The sequence below is a fragment of the Zosterops lateralis genome, assembly GCF_965231275.1.
Source record: "Zosterops lateralis genome assembly, chromosome: 8".
In the NCBI taxonomy this organism is placed as follows: Eukaryota; Metazoa; Chordata; class Aves; order Passeriformes; family Zosteropidae; genus Zosterops; species Zosterops lateralis.
The window spans coordinates 30,004,090-30,021,217 of NC_139768.1; the positions used below are offsets into that span (position 1 = coordinate 30,004,090).

At 42.0% G+C, this 17,128-nt stretch overlaps 1 protein-coding gene across 1 annotated transcript in view; it reads left to right on the plus strand.

Moving 5' to 3' along the window:
* The window catches only part of IPMK (inositol polyphosphate multikinase), a gene marked incomplete at its 5' end in the record, with an annotated part of 40,510 nt that overhangs the window by 1,256 nt on the left and 22,126 nt on the right, over window positions 1-17,128 (plus strand). The window contains one exon of the mRNA XM_083866203.1: window positions 3,027-3,112. Within this exon, the coding sequence (XP_083722329.1) occupies window positions 3,027-3,112 (86 nt within the window). The remainder of the gene's footprint in view (window positions 1-3,026; window positions 3,113-17,128) is intronic.

Genomic DNA, 17,128 nt, shown 5'->3' on the forward strand with positions numbered 1-17,128 from the left:
AGAGCCCTGTCAGCCGTCAGTGAGCGAGATTACAGCACTAATGGCCCCGTGAGTTTGTCTTATCTACAGCCTGCATCTGTGGTGTGCCTTGCTGCAGATAATCTCAAAAAAAAAAAAAAAAAAAGTCATTCTTCTACTTTGCCCCTGTCAAGGGCTGAACTTCAGAACCTTTTCGATCATCAGTGACTGGAATTACAGCACTAAGGGTGCTGTGAGTTTGTCTTATCTACAGCCTGTTTCCATGGCATGTCTTGCTGCTGATAATCTCCACAGAAAAGTAATTTTTGTCCCTTGCCCCAGCTGCAGATGGTGCAATAAAATGTAGCTGGAGGTGCATTGGATCCTTTAAGGTGTACGTGTTCTGTGTTGATACATCAGAGCATGAGGTGGGATCAGGCAAAAGAATATCCTCACTTCAGGGAGATTTTCACCTTTGGCACATCAGTCTTACTGCAGTTAAATCAAACAGCACAGGTGATCATCTGTATTTTTGGTGCCACTCCAATGGGTTAGTAAAGCTAGCTCCTTTGCATCTCGTGGGCAAGACCAAGACTGTTCTGAAGAGGTACAACCATGGTTGACATCTTGGAAACTTTTATGTTTAACTGAAGACCAAAGCTGCTCTGGTACTCACAGCTCTCATTTTTGTAACTCGATTTTCCCTTCTATTCCCACATACAAACAGACAAAGGACTTGAAGGTATCCAAAGTATTTTTAACTTTTATTTTTTTTAATAAAAGTACACTGTAAAATTTCTCCTGAATAGCCTTCCTTTTCCCCTTTGTTCCCTGTGACTGTTACTGCCTTGCAAAGAAAGGCCTCTCACACTGTGTAGACATTAGGCTTCTGTGCATTGTGACTGCCCTTTTGTTGAGTGCTCTGTGCAGTAGTGCTTCCCCCAGATAAATCGTGTGTAGTGAGTGAAGTGATGGCTTTGGGTTGTGCCTTAATTCCGTAGGCGGGTAGAGAGAGACAGAAGCTGGTGGGATTTGTCACCTGGTAGAGCCTCCTGCTCCTGGCTATGGCTTGGTGCCTGTACCTGCAGAATGCTGGGGGTCCCCAAGCCATTGGTGGGATTCTGCAGCTAAAGGGGCTATCCTTCTTCACAGTGACTTGCTCATTTCAGAATGGCAGCTGCTTTGCATCCACAGCCAGAGGGAAATGTTTGTGTCAGATGTTTCAGGATTTTATTTTCAACATAGTTCTGTTTGCTTTTTCATATATTTGCTTTCTCATATATTAAAAGAGTCCTGTTCCCTATCTGTGCTGAAAAATCCCAGGCAGCCTACAACAAGCCCATGACCGACATCCATATGTTAGTATGATCTGCAGGTGATGGTATCTCTACTTCTTGTTGTAGATCAGAGGGAAGGTCATGGAGAATGTGGAAACATGGCTCTGGTTTTCAGGCCTGCCCCAGTCACAGTGACAGAGTGGTGCAGTTAGTGCTCTAGTCTGGCAAGAATGCAGATAATGAGGGAACTTTAGTTGTTAGTTTATAATAAACTCGTCAAGTTAAGTGTATCAACTCAACAGTGTATGGATTCTGCTTCCAGGAGTCTCTTCCTGGTCTTTCTACCTTGTGGATTGTCTGCTTATCAAAGCCAAAAAGCAGATTTTTGAGGAGCATGTGTTACAAAACCTATTTTAATGTTTAACCTATTTTCTTGTGATATGATGGTTAACAATTCACCTATAGAACACATGCCATTGAAGTACTTGGTGCACTTTGCAGAATGGTTTCCAGCACATGCAAAAGGGTACAGGGAGGGGGAACACAAACTACTGTGTCTTGAAAATATTGTGGTAGTCTGCATGTGTGGCAATATTTTTCTAATTTTGGAAAGTATATAAAATCCCACTTTAAGCAAGAAACATGGCTTGAGAGCTGTTTTACACAAATTTTAAAAGAAAATCTTAGGCATAGCAAACTATTGAGACAACTGTTCTAAGTCTGGTGGTTGTTTTAGAGTAAATATCTTGGTCTCTAAAGATTTTGTTTAGTTTCCAAGACTGCACAACAGAGCTCATTCATAGATAATGGTTTTTAAGGGGTGAAAAATACAATTGCTATTATAACTGCAGACTCTCTTTGGGATGCAAAGCTCCTGGCTCATTTTTCTGCTTTCTCACATGGTAGTGAAAATAGAACCTATTTTAGATACAGTTGACATTTTTGCTATCCTTCTAAACAAAATGAATTCCTGTCTGAAAAGCTAGAAATTAATCCTAGGAGAAAATTTCTTTTCCAGAAGTGGGATTTTGGTTTTCCCTTGCACCTGATGGTGCAACACAGTACAAATGATTTCTCTCTATTCTTGCCTACATCCATATCTTGAGTATCCTTAGATACTCAGCTGCATTTCTTGCAGGTATTCAGAAATCCTGGTGACTGGAGGGTCATAAGGCTGTTTCACAAGAGTATTTTGGAGGGGCTTTTTGTGCAGGCTTGATGAAGGTGCTGCCTGGCTGAGATGAAATTCTGTACTGTAATTATGGGTGATACAAATAGCAGCATCTGATGGCTTGGAGTTCAGTAATGACGTATTCTTTCTGTGCCACTAGTATGATATACATCCACAGGAGATTTACTTCTGTTCTAGTAGTGAGAAATGCATTAAATGGGCTACTCCTTTAATGTCTTGGCATTGTTGGAAAACAATTTATGAATTGTTTTAAAGGGGAGTGTCTATGTAATCTTTTTTAGTTAATGATGGGGTTTTTGGGGTGGAAGTTTTAATGTCAAATCCCAGTATTGTGTTTGCCTTGGGCAGAACTACACCCAGGAAATCATTCAGTGGGTAGAAATAAGAGGAATGCAAGCAAACCTCTGCTAAGGGTTATATGTAGGAGCTGACAATTTTATCTCTATTGTGTGTGCAGTGGAAGCAGTACAGCTTTTCAACAGGCTGTCCTTGATGGTGAAGTCACTGTTTCTGGGGAAAAAAAAAAAGAAAAAAGAAAAAGGCAAAAAGGAAGCTGTACCTCTTAAAACTAAGCCCTGAAGGAAATGCTTCTCTTCTAGGCATACTGCAGCATCCAGATGGAACTGTCCTGAAGCAGTTGCAGCCACCACCTCGTGGTCCCAGGGAGCAGGAGTTCTACAACAAGGTGAGGGTCCCACAGGGTGGAGGAGGCTGGCTTGCTCCAGGTGAAGTGAGGGCTGTGCTTCCTGTAGAAGTACATTGGGAAAAGTTGGGAAAGTACAACCTAAATACCCTGCCATGGTATCTATGTGCTCTCTGGAACTTTCTGCTCCTTGCATGTCAGTCCCATGCCAGACCTACTTCACTCACAGGATTTAAGTTTGATTATTTGTTCATAGGACAGACTTTCACAGCATCTAAGATTTTATTGGAAAGCCTTATCTCCTGTCTATGTTTAAGGGGTTGTGTGTTTGATCCCAACTTTCTCGCTAAGCTAAGTCTCTCAAAATTGCTTGCAACTCAATTTAGCATGTTTTATGCATCATCCTAGCCTGGTTTGCTGTTAGAAGTGTTGCTCTGTTCACTGTATTAAAACTCAGCTCCTTTAAAAAATTTAGTCAATAAAAACTCTGAAGTTGTTTTAACTTCAATTGTGTTTTTTCCTATTACTCATCTTCTGTTTGCTTTATCAGTGACTTTAACAAGTGCAGACCAGGAAAGCTGTTGCTTTCCTGTGAACAGTTTCTACAGCTTGCTCTGTCCTACCTGCCAGTGGCAGTCTGTCATGTCGTTTATGTGTGTCAGACTAATATGCCAGGCCTTTCCATGGCTTATTGGGTAAAAAGACCTATCAAAATCTTCATGCTTGGTGTAAGAGGAGTCTTGAGAACCTCTGCTTGTTCTGGTGATTGGCTGGGATTTTGATTAGTTGGTTTCTTTTTCCCTAAAAAGGTATTTATTTAAGTTAGCAAAAGACCTTGCAGATTTTGTGAAAATGTCTCACATAAACAAAACAAGGTGCTTAAAGTGAACACAGTGTGTTTGCATACTAGGATTATTTGATAATTCTCATGATGGGACAGAACAGCAGCTCTTGAGTTACTAGGAGCCAGTAAATGTAAATATTTTTCTGAGTTTGTCTGTGACTCTCATTGAGATGAGGTTAAGAAATATGTGGTCCAGCCTGAGTGGTAACTTGGATAGGAGAAAGCTAGAACAGACTCCTTTGGGTACCAGGCTACTTCCTGTGCTGTGAAATCCTCAGACAGAGACAGTAACGCACTGTCCCTGCCTAAAGCCAGCAGATAAGAGGGGTAAGTTCAGGCATTGCTTGGACATGAACTCTTCACATCAGAGACTTTACGATTTTGTCTGTTTAAGCTTAGACTCATGTGACAAGCCATGAGCAAGACCCTGGGCAAAGTCTTTGAGAATAGGATGTCTGTGTTAGTGTGCTTGTTACTGTGCTCAATGCTGGTGATTTGCAAAGTAACCTTCTATTCTGTTTTCTAAGGACTTGCTGGTTTGCTCCCAACATTGAATTTTTTTGGTTATAAGCAATTTGGTAAGAGGTTGGGCAATTCTTGAAAAATAACAGAGAAAGGGAAAGGTGTAGACATGATTGGTTATGTGTAGACTAAAAGGCCTTTTAGTGGGAGATGGGGAGGAGAGCACGTACATGTGTGTTGTGCTGGTGATAGTACAGGAGAAAGGTCTTGGGGATTTGTTGCTTTTCAATGATTAACTGTTATCATGTTTTCTCTCAGGCAAGAACTGTGTGATGTGGCCTATGGAGATCCTATATATTGTTGCACTCCATACTGTCATAGGATGATAATTGCTCTGGGTTGGGAGGTTTAGGATAAGGTACAGTTTCACATGCAGCTTGAGCTGATCCAATAGCTCATCGTTGCTAAAAGGGAAATGCCTTTCTTCCCATTCCTGCCATTTACCTTGCACCATGATGGTGTTTTTTGGACATTTATTAACTGATTTGACCTATTTGAAAGATGGCAAAACTTCCTTGTCTTGGTAGTCTTCTGGCTGTTTAGCTGACAGCTGGCAGTTTAGCTGACAGCTGACTAAACTGACAAGCAATAGGAACAACAGCAAGGCTGCCCTGCTTTGGTGACTGAGTTCAGCCCATCTTGTGGGCTATAATCAAAGAGAGATCACCTTGGAGAAGGCTGATGAGCCTCCAGAAATTGAGGGAAGGATAATTTTACTGCTCCTTGAGACAGGGAGTTGTTTGAAAGGTGGCCATGTACAGGAGATGGTGAGAAACAGTGCAGAAATGAAACAAGTGAAATAAGACTGATGAGTCCCAAGCTCTCACTTTGTCAGGGCAAAGCAGCAGGTCAGTTGGTAAGATCAAAGCAGGTATATGTCCATACTATGTCCATTAGTGTATGTTGATTTATTGTGACTTTTTTTTTTAAATTTTTGCTCCTGTTTTTTCATATGTACTGAGAAGTGCTTTGTCTGTAGGTAGGTGAGTTATTGCTCCCTTTGCATTCCACCTTATACTATCATGAATGAAAATTAGTGTCCCAGCTGGGTCAGAAACAAGGGTGGTATCTTTCCTTCTGGAACAGCACACCTTCTCATGTGAAGGAACTGAGAAACTCTGATGTTTATGGTAACAAGAAGATGAGCATGTCTCAGTTTCAGCTGTATGAGTCAGCTGGAGAGCAGCTATCACAGATCTGAAGCAGAAGTGTCTTCCAAGGACCAGGAAGTGGTATTTCAGTGTGCAGTCCTAGTGCTTGTGAGCTGAAGGCTGCAGGGAATGTGTCGTGATAGATGATAATGAGGCATTAAGAGACAAGTTTGACTAGAGCTCTGGTATATTTAATGTGACACCAGGTAGATAATATCTTCTGTTTGGACCAAGGAAGTCTTTCCTTCTGAAACTGCTGGATTTGCTTGCAGCTCGATGTGTGAACATGACAGAGGTAAAAGTCTATGTCAGTGAATCAGGTGTTTTTCCCCTTGTTATTGATGGCTTATTTTCCATTGAGCATGACACTAAGACACCAGTGGAGCCTGAACAAAAGGGGCTTCCATTCTGGAATGGAAACTTGGGCGAGACATGTACTGCAAAATACTAATAAGTGATCCAGAACTTGCTCAGAAGCTGGTGGCAGCTGAAATTTGGAAGAATTTCACAGGTCCCTGTCAAATCTGGAAAATTGCTGAAGTAAATCCTGCTCAGGCTGCTTTCTGTTTTCTTCATACTATGTTTTCCCTTTAGCAGTCCAAAAAAAAAAAAAGAGGTCTTTTTTTGTAAGAGATTATTTCACAAAGTAAACCAAATTTTTATCTACTATAGCACTATGTCTCATTCTCTACTGCTAGGAAAGGGGCTTGCCATGTGTTACAAGGGAGGGGAGAAACAGAGCATGATGAGATTATTGTGAATACCTTCTATGATAAAACATAGTAGAACAATGGGCTGTTTGTACTGCTGTGTTTATAGCTTACTGTGCACTGCTTAGCTTTTTGTTGGAGTGTGACTTTCTAGCTCCAATGTCTGCTTGCTGTTGAGTTCTGGAAATCTGAGTAATTATCTAATCAAAACAATAGCATTTCAATTTCGTTTTTGCAAACTTCCTTTCTGTACCTGAGGGTATGAACTCGTTACAAACATTGCCTGCATAACCATGGAGTGTTTTACTTTATTTGGTATTCTGGTACCCTTATCTGTGTGAAAGAAATATGAGGGGTTTTTTTTAACCTTGAATAGCTAAAAAATAGTTTGTTTTCAATAGGTATGAGCAGCAAGAGAATGCAACTAATTGAGGTATAAAGGTGATGTTTATTTAAGGGCTATCTACACTGCTGATCACTTGTTTCTGTGTGATGGCAATGCTGTGTGAGAACATCCAGGTGGAGGTACTCCAGAGGACTACCTTTAAAGGGGTTTCAGGAGGGAATGATGTACAGTGATGTGGGAACAGGGAAATAGTGTTTGAAAATGTAGTTTTTTCAATTAAAGAGACTAAATTGGTAAAAGGCAGTATGAGCGTATGGTAGGCAGCCTACACAAGCATGCTAAGAAATCCACAGCAGTGGCCTGCTCCTCAGTGTGCTTTGGGATTTGGCTTCAGCCTGATTTATGCCAGGGCTCTTTTATCCATGCTGAAATGCTCTGATTTAGTTCAGCAGTGTTGATAGAAGGAGGGAACCTATCAGCACTCGTATGGTGATCTGTCATACACCAGGTGAGTTGAAAAATGTGAGAATAGTGTCCTTTGAAAAGGTTAGTGCAGCCACTGTCTGAGGTAACCTGCAGCTTAGCTGGGTGTGGAGCTCCTGTCTCAGCCATGCCAGGCTGAACTCCAGAGCACTCTGTGCTAGCATAGCTCTGTCTTGTCATGTCAAGAATGAAGCATTGCAGAAACTGTTCTCCTGTAGAGAGGGAGGATGCTGGAATGTCAAGCCTTAAATAGGGCGGCTGATTTTGTGGGCATTAAAAGAGAAAATTGGGCTGCAAGGAGGGGATAATGCTTGGCTCAGGTGAGACCCCATCTGCAGAGCTACCTCCAGCCCTGGGGTCCCAGCACAGAAAGGACATGGACCTCTTTTGGTGAGTCCAGAAGAGGCCTCCAGGGTGATGAGAGGGCTGGAGCACCTCTGGTATTGAGGAAAGCTGGGAGAATTGGGGTTGTTCAGCCTAGAGAAGAAAAGGCACTGGGGAGAGCTTAGAGCCCCATCCAGTTCCTAAAAGGATTCCAAGAGAGCCTGGAGAGGGACTTTGGATAAGGGCCTTGAGGGACAGGACAAGGGGGAATGGCTTCTTACTGCCAGAGGGCAGGGGTAGGTGAGATATTGGAAGGAAAAATCTTCCCCGTGAGGGTGGGGTGGCCCTGGCACAGGTTGTCCAGAGAAACTGCCCATGGATCCCTGGAAGTATTCAAGGCCAGGTTGGACAGGGCTTGGAGCAACTTGGGACAGTGGAAGGCATCCCTGTCTATGACAGGGGCATGGAACAAGATGGTCTTTAAGGTCCCTTCCAATCCAAACCATTCTGTGAGTCTATGAAAACAGAGGAAGAGAGAATTTACAGTTGTTGTTATCTTTGTAGCTGTGCTTTCCTACAAGCTGTGTGTTAAGCATGAAGAGAAGGTGTGTATCTTAATGTCCAGTAGAACAAGAGAAGAGAAGTTGCTGAACTGTTCTGAAATGCTTCTTTAACTTCTTGACTTTCACTCAGTGTGGTTGTAAACCTGCTACTGTGTGTAACCGTTCTGAGCATGGCTTTCTGAAGTTTAAAGTTTGCTAGTGGAACAGCTAATAAACTGGGATTTTATGCTTAACAGATCAATAAATGTTCCTGTAAACTTTTATTTGATTTGCCCTTCTATTTTCCTGTGGTGACTGTGTGACATTTGGGGCAAGTGTAGTACGCTTTCCATCCTCTTGCTGCCTGCCAAAAACTGTCCTGAGAAAGCTCCTGCATCATGGGCAGCTTCCAGTGGATAGCTTTTTCTGTTCCCCTGTTTGCTGTACATCAGGATTGTCATAGCTGGTTCCAGTGGTGTTGCCATGTCATGGCTCCAAATAATACAGCTGCAGTGGTATGAGGTTTCCAACACTATTGTAATGCAAGTCGTACCCAAATTCTGAGATAGTTCTGTCCCACGTGCAAGGATGATTTTGAGGAGCTGGAATGCTGGAATGAAAAGGTGGACAGGGTTCTCTCAGTCTCAGCTCAGCTCTAGTAACCTCTTACATACGGCCAATGTTGGTGAACCAAGGGAGCTGATTAACTGTACACAGCATTGTGAAAAGATAACTCAGTTAATCACTTGGCTCTTCTGATTAACAAATCTTCCACCCTTGCCCAGTTAGTGATGGCTCTGTTAACTGCTGTAGCAGTGAGTTCAGGGTTTGAGTCCTGCTGACATCTGAATGCAAGGAAGTTGTTACCAGTGGAGATAGCAGAAAATGTTTTTCACTCTTGTTATGCGTCCTAAAAACAAAGCCAGGATATAAGAGACACAAATAGCTCTGACATGTAAAAGAGATTTACAGTGGTTAGGTGAGAGTTAGGCACTTGAAAGCTAGGAAGGAATGGCCTACACAATTGTTCTGAAATTTCCTTGGATGCATTGAAATGCAGCTTCCATAGGGCAATGACCTGTGTTTGTTTTGCTCTCCCTCAAGAACTCACTAGCTCATTTTACAGCCTGATAAACAAGGCAGAATGGATGTTGTTTGTCCAACTTTACTGTCTCTTTTTTTAACAGTCATTCTTTGAGTTTGTAACCAGGGAATAATGTGTTAGTGAAACCTAAGTTATGTTAATATTTCTGAAACCACAGTTCCTTGTGCTTCTGGGGTTACAGAGAAGAAATGTGCAGGAATTGTGCCCATTTGGACCATTAGCAGTCATCTTCTCCTTACTGTTTTATTTATTTTGTTCTCAATAACCTGCTGCAGCTCCTGGGCTGTGTCTTTTCATTCCTGCTCGATGCTTGCTTCTTTTCTGCAGTGTCTAATTTTAATTAGCATTCCAGCAGCTTCAGGCAGTGCAGAAGACTTGTGGTGATTCCCCCCCCCGCCCTCCATGGCATAAAATGAAGCCAACAGTCTGAAAGATGGGTTTTGGCCTGGATTTGCACAGAATTGCAAGAACTGACTCATAAGGCTCAGCTCCCTTTAAGCCTATATAGCATAAATCATGATAAGGCAGCCTGTGTTCCATAAACTGTTCCCTGCTACTGACAGGAAAGGGATTGGGGAGGCAAAGTACGTCTTGTTTCAGGATAAGTTACCTTATTTTGTAAGCTCAGTTAAGTGCTTTTGTACTCTTGATTTAGCTGATTATCCTTGGCTGAAAAAGGAGTGGATGATGGCCATTGTGCCGCTGTTGTGTACGAAAATATCCTTATCCTGTGATCACGTCTCTGGCTAAGGTTTTGATTTTCAGTCTTGTATGGACAAAAATACAGGATGCCTGGTTTTCTTAACATCTTATTTTGGAGATGCAATGCCTTGCCCTTGCCTCTCATTAGTACTGCATTTGGAGCTGTAGCTGAAAAGGGTTTTTGGCTGTGCCTTATTCTGGTACATCTGGATCTCCGCATTGACAGCATGGATACTGGTACTGAAGTGTACAAATTACCTGTTGGGAAACATAGTGAGCATGTTCTGATGCAGTTCATTGCTGCCCTCAGCATCATTCCTCTGCTGAGGAATTGTCTAGAAGGGATCCTGTTTTGCTGGGGAAATGAGCAAAACAGCATGTGAAGTTGACTCTAAACCATGAGCCTGGGCATATGCAATAAAAGGAAGGGCATGTAGTAATTCTTAACTAATGAGAAGAAAATGGCTTTTTGACAAAGTTGTGAAATACTGGCAGCTGGTTATTCGGATATTTTTTTCATATTAGGAGTTGTCTAAGAGAGATGAAGGATGAAGTGTAGCTGTAAGGATCTGCTGAGGTCCTATTAGTGTTCTATAAATACTTTTTTTGTACTGCACTATTAAATGACTGGACAGTAGGACTTGGAAAATATGGCTGATTTTTGTGGTTCTTGCACTCTGCAGCAAAGACAAGTTTGGAAGAAATGCTTTGTACATGACACAGTAGAAAGTTAACCTAGAGGAGTCTGGTGAGTGTTTCCCATGCTCTCTGAGGATTGTGTATCACAGAATAAACTACAACCCACTTAATTAAATCTAAGGAACCCTTTAAAAAGGGAGACAGTAAATTTGATGCAATGGTGGAGCTACTGGGTGGAGTTGGCAACAGACTGAGTAGTCTATAGTCTATGCAAATAAGCAGGAGAAAAAATCCAGTTCTCTTAGCAATCTGATTTTGAAGTAGATTTCTTACCAAGAGTAGATCTGGTTGGAAATAAAGTGCAAATGCATAGTGTGTAAAGTGCAGAGTATGTTAAATTGAATTAAGACCCAGAAAAGTGCTCCTGCTCTGCCGGAGGGTCATGAAAGTGCTTTTTCAGCCTGGATCAAATGCTGTTTAGACTTCAGTTATGAATGTTTCAGAATATGGATCAACTTACTAATACATGTTGGTGTTACACAGAAAATACTTTGTTCGTTATAAGTTCATTTAAAAGCAAGATATGGTTCGTGAGCTGACAGAATGAGATTGAGGAAAGTGTAGGTTGCCTACTTGAAAGAAAAACAGCATAAATTCAGTCTCCAAAAAGAGTTCTAGTTTCCAGATTAAAAAACACCAGACAGGCTTGTAATATGAGAATATTGTTGCTGATGACGTACTTGAGGGAAGGGATGCCATCCTGGAGAACATGGCTCGAGAAGTGGGCCAGTGGAAACCTCATGGAGCTCAACAAAAAAGGTCAGGGTCCTGGCCCTGGGTCAGGACAATCCCAGACACACTGACAGCTTGGATGGAGAAGGGTTTGAGAACAGCCCTGGGAGAAGGACTTGAGGATTGTGGTTGTTGAAGAACTCGCCATGAGCTGGCAGTGAGTGCTCCCAGCCCTGGAAGCCAGTGGAATCCTAGGCCACATCCAAAGGAGTGTGGCCAGCAAGTTGAGGGAGGGGATCCTCCCCCTCTACTCTGCTCTCTCCTCACCTGGAGTGCTGCACACAGTTCTGGTGTCCCCAGCATAAGAGGGACATGGAACTGTTGGAGCAGCCCCAGAGAAGGCTGTGAAGTTGCTGAGGGGACTGGAGCACCTCTCCTGTGAAGGCAGATTGAGAGAGTCGAGGCTGTTCAGCTTGTAGAAGACAAGGTTGTGTGGAGACCTCAAAGCACCCTCCAGGATCTCAAGAGGCCTCAGGGTGACTGGAGAGACACCCTGCATCAGGAACAGGTCACCCTGGGAGGTTGTGGCTTTCCCAAACCTGGCAGTGTTCAAGGACAGATTGGAAGAGGCCTTGAGCAACCTGATCTAGTGGAAGGTGTCCCTGACTATGGCTGGGGGTTTGGGTTGGATGATCTTTGAGTTCTTTCCAACCCTTACCATCCTGTGATTCTGTAAATGGCAGTTCAAATGGGGTGCCTTGGCCTGGCATATGGGCGGTGAGCCAGCTTGAGGTGCTCAGGAGGCTGTGGCACCAGCTGTGTGCTGTCACTGCTGCTGGGGAGGGCATAGAAATGTGTGTGGGACTGTGGTGGTGCTGTCTCTCAATGACTGAACCCACCATCAGTCTGCCCCACATGGTAGTTGCTGCAGTACATTCCTTCTGTGGTCTCCTTCGGCATGGACAGCTTCCAGTGGATACTTTTTTTTTCTCTCTCTTTTTTTTTTTTTTTTCCCCTGTTTGCTGTACATCAGAATGGACATAACTGATTCTAGTGGTGTTGTCGTGTCATAGCTCCAAATAACATAGCTACCTTTTGCAGTCCTGGGAAAAACAAGCCAAGGTACATAAGTCTGTCAGGACTTGGTTCCCATTTCTGTCTCTCTGAAATGTAAAATTAAATTTTGCTTATTTAAGTGCAAGTGCTTCAGAATTCCTTCCAACTCTTGTTCTCTCTCACTCCTCTGTGTAAATATTCAGCTTGGACCAGATTGCTTTCTGGGGAAAAAAAAGAGTAAGGCTGAATGTTGTCAGAAAGTGGGACAGGCATACTAGCCTCTTTTCCCTTTTGTTGTATAAGGGAATAATATAATCTACCATCCCACTTTCAGTAATTTCAGTGATAATTTAAGCTTGAATAGTTGGAGCTGCTTAAAAAAATTATTCCTGGGGCAGAGAGTTTGTATTAAAACACTCTGGCTGCTGGCTTTGCCTAACTCACTTTTGGCTCTGTGAGCTTGGATATGGTGGTGGTTTCTTGACCAGGTCTGTGTCTCCCCTCAAAATCTCAAGCAATATTCAAATTGCAGCACATAGTGCATTGCAGTAACAGAGCTGCCTTTTGGCACAGCACTTGTGAAGATAGATGAGAAAACTGGTTGTACTGTACTTCTCCTCTGCAAGGGAGTAGTACTTGACTTTCTGCCTTGAAATTCGCTGGATCTCCTTGTCTGCTGGTAGTTTGAGTTTTGCAGTGGGTCACTTCAGGTCAGCATCTCTCCAGCTCTGTGTTGTCAGAGAAGAAAGGAGAAATAAGAATGGGAGAAATATTTAGTGTGTTAAAATTGAAAGTTCCTTATCAGATGACCAGTGGTAGTAAGTCTTAACCATATTTTTAGTCTGTGTTCTCTTTATTTTGGCCTCTAGTGGATAGTACCTAATGTGAATTCTGCTCCATTTTGTTGTACATGCATGTTGACATAACTGAACTGAATTCTGGTTAAATTATGGAGTAGAGACCTTGGTCTGCAATTAGCTGTGTATTTTTTGACCATTCACCTGAGAGTCTCATAACCTATTTAAGAGGCTGCTTAACAGGTATTTGTGATGGTAACAGCCCCTACATTTTCCTGAGTGTCTTTAAGGATTGTCCTTGACTTCAGAGTGCTCTCAAGTTCACTGAAGACTCCAGCTCCTGTGCAGTTGAAGCTGAACATAATACCTGACTGTGCTAGTGAGCTGTGAACACAAGAGAGGCTGAAAGGCAAGAGAAAGTTCAGTTCTAAGGAAAGGGATTGGTGGTGAAAGATGATTTATAATTTTGCAGTTTTGACAAAGAAGGCTCTTACACGTCCACTGCCCTGCTCCATGCTCAGTGGGGTGACTTGCAGAAATTGTAGGGCAGTGTGGGTAGAGTAAGCAACTTAAACTTTGTTTGTTGTTAATCTTTAGTTGCCCAGAAATCTTGTGGGATGAAAGATTAGATGGGAGTTTGCTGTCTTGTGAACCCTTTTTTAGTTGTGATGGGGTATGGCCAAATGCCTGCTCATGTCTTTCAGAATCCTTCACTGCCTTGCCTCTGTAGTAAGTGGTTGTTGGGAAGAAAGAAGAACTGCAGGATCTGTCTCTACCCAACTTAGCTCTGACCATTTTCTACCAAGTTGCTGCAGATGATGCCTGTGGCTCTACTTGCAGCCAGGCTGCGGTATTTGTTTAGTGTTGCTGCTGGTGGCTGTGCCTGACCACAGCCTTTTGGGTGGTTCTCTTGTCTACTGAAGTTTTGAAGCTCTACCACACCCTCAAAATGAGTTAGAGTTTGCTTTGTCTCTTTTAAAAATGTTTCCATGGCTGGGATTTCAAATCTTTCTAGGGTCAAGCCTAAACTGGACTATGTAAAACGTGAAAGTGGATGAAATGAAACCTGCTGGGTTTTTTGGCATTGATAGAATTTCTCTTCTTGATACGCATCACCAAATAAGTGTCTCTTTGTGAGGTCTTTGAGGCTTATTTTCACAGCCTTCTTTTTTTGGAGGGTAAGATGGCTAAGTGCTTTCTATAATGTGGGAGGTTTTTTTCCTGACTCCTGAAAGACCTTTGACTTTGTCGGAAGTGTGTGCCATCTTTACTTGAAAACCCATTTATGTGATCAGATTGTGGGAATAGATCCTCATTTGTTTTAAACACACTCTCTTTCTATATGTATTTTCAGTGAAAATGATTGCAATCTCATTAATATAGCTGCATATTAGATAGTTAATTTAGCAGTTTGGTATAATAGCATTTAGTGTAACAACATTCACAAATATTTAACTTCTGAAGTAAATGTGGTATGAGATTTTGAATATAAGCAGAGCTGGCTCAATGCCAGCCACTTTTGTGGAAAAAGGTTCTGTGGACACGCTCAAACCATGATGGTACGACTTCAAAAAAAAAAGCCAGGGCTGTCTTGAGTTGTAGAACCAAGCAGATATGAATTGCTAAAATCACAGCTGCTATTTCAACCTCAATTTTTTGACCCTTCCACTTCCTGGTGTAACTGGCTGATGTAAGAGTCCAGAGGGAAATGCAGTGTGTGCTCAGGTAATTAAAGTCTGTGATATATGACAGACCCACTGGAAGAGGGAATTAAGGTTGCCCTAGCATCTGTAAATCTTGCATTTGCTAATTTAAGTGCATGACTTAGCTGCATTAACTGCTCAAAAGTCTCAAATCCCACAATGGACAGTGAATTCTCTGCCTGATGTTGGCAGCTGGTTGTGTCTGTGTATCCTGAGACTCTGCAGGCTGTAGTGCTGCTGCCTTTAGGGACACTTTATGATAGCTGGCTACACAGAAAGGTGGTGCTTCAGACTGATATGCCTACTCTGACATTTAAAGTTTCCTACTCAAAGAGCTTTAAAATACATGTTCTGTTAAACTAATTATTGAATGTACTTTAGAAGGTTCTCCATAGATTACTTTCCTGTCAAAGTGATATTTTTTTCATCAGGACATTTGAAGACAGGTCTGTACTGCCAGAACTAGTTTCCTGTTGAAATTTAAACACTTGTTTTACCCTCCCTCTATCATTTAGGTAATTAGGTAGTCTTCAGAAAACAACTCTGAATGTTCTGTTTTAAATAAGGAAAAGAACATTCCCATTATCCTAAGCAGCCCCTGTTTGCATTAAAAGCAGATGAACTTGTTACAAGAAACCCCAGAGTTTACTTTGGATTAAAAACTTAGGGATGGTAAATTCACCTCAGAATTAAAAATTCCTGCATGACTGGAAATTATGACTTCTATTAGACTATCTGAGCTGCCACAGAACATACTTGGAGCATATTCCTCCTAGGATTTATTTGTAATGGTCGTGTTGTGAGCCCTCCAAATGTCAGCATCCTATTTACTTGCTTCTCTGGAGACATTTTGTCTTGAAGCAAAATTGGAATGTTGCTGATGTGAGTAAAAATCCAGTGATTTGTTCGTTAAAGTTTTCCTGAGGCAAGTGATAACCTGCATTTTTCATGAATCTTCCAGAAGTATTAGTAGCAATACTTTCTGGGTCATGAGGTGCATGGTATAGTCCCTGTGTGGTTTTAGGGATGATTTTATCATGGTTTTACATGATATATTTGGTGTTTTGGTATTCTGTGCCTGACATGAGGTTGTATGAAATGAGAAGAAATGCCTGTGACATGTGTACTACTTATGAGGCCCCATTCTAACGAGCAGAAGTGGTTTTGCCCTGCATAGGAATGAGCATAATTCCTGAAATCTCTAGTTTTGTTGTTTTCACACACCAAGTGACTTCCTCTGATCTTTATTAATTGAGTGCTTATTGTTGTTTGACAGCTAAAACTGAGGTCTGTGTTAAGGTTAAATACGTGCCTTGTATATATGTTATGTAAAACTTCTGAGGGGAGTTTCTTAATGATTCTGGGAGCAAGATAACTTCTCGAGAAACAGAATGCACTTAGTTCTGTTATGTCAAAGTAGTGATACTGAAAAATCCATTATTGGGAGTTCTGTCTCCATTTAAAATGTTTTATATCAGGGTATTGAGGAACAGACTACTTGGAAGATACTACTTCTGGGGCTCTTTTCCCTGTTTGTTCTTGACTTTGGGTTATTATACCCCATTATAAATTATCTGTGTATCTTTGTTGTATCTTGCTATTTGAAATACCCAGGAGGATACCCATATTTACTTGCTAAGTTGCAAAGTTTAATTGCCTAATAGTGATAAAAAATAAATCAGGAGCCCTGTCTCTCTTAAAGAAAAAAAGTAAAGTGGTGTCCTGACATTTCACTTTCTCAGAATCTTTTGCTAATAAATTAAGTAAATTAGTTATTATGTTTGCCTGTTTTTTCAGATGCATTCAGTATTTCTCCTTGTTGTCTGTTGCACTTTTGGTTTCTATTGCTCGCCTCTTGGTCCTGACCTAAATATATGCACTTGGTCCCCTGTAAATGTACAATGATTTCTGCCTCTCAGATCTCCCCAAACTCATCTGGGAAAAGAGATTAGTGCTGGGAGCAGTGGAGTGCCCTGCCTTGGATGTAGGGTGCTATGATCATAAACCACCACAGTAAACAAAAATTGGGCTTGTACTATTTTTATATAGCATGAAATTATGGCACCAGTCAGTGCTTGGCATGCTGGCCCAGAAACTGCTGTCTGTACAGTGGGGAACACTGAACAGTTATCAAAGAGAGCAGAGATCAAGTCTGTGCCTCAGCATCTGCCTGCTGCTAATCTTCCCCTCTCTTCCACTCTTAGCTGCTTCTTTTCTTCCTTAAATGAGTAAGATCAAGCTCCATTGCAGTCTTCTGGAGAAAGCACTGTCCTCTGCTGGCAAGCCCTGAGGCACAGTGAAGAAATGCTGCAAAAATACACTGATCACAGGGGCAAGTAAGGTCTTTTGTCTTAGAGTGCCGTGTACCAGCATACCAGCTTGTGCTAACGTGGGAGGGAAAC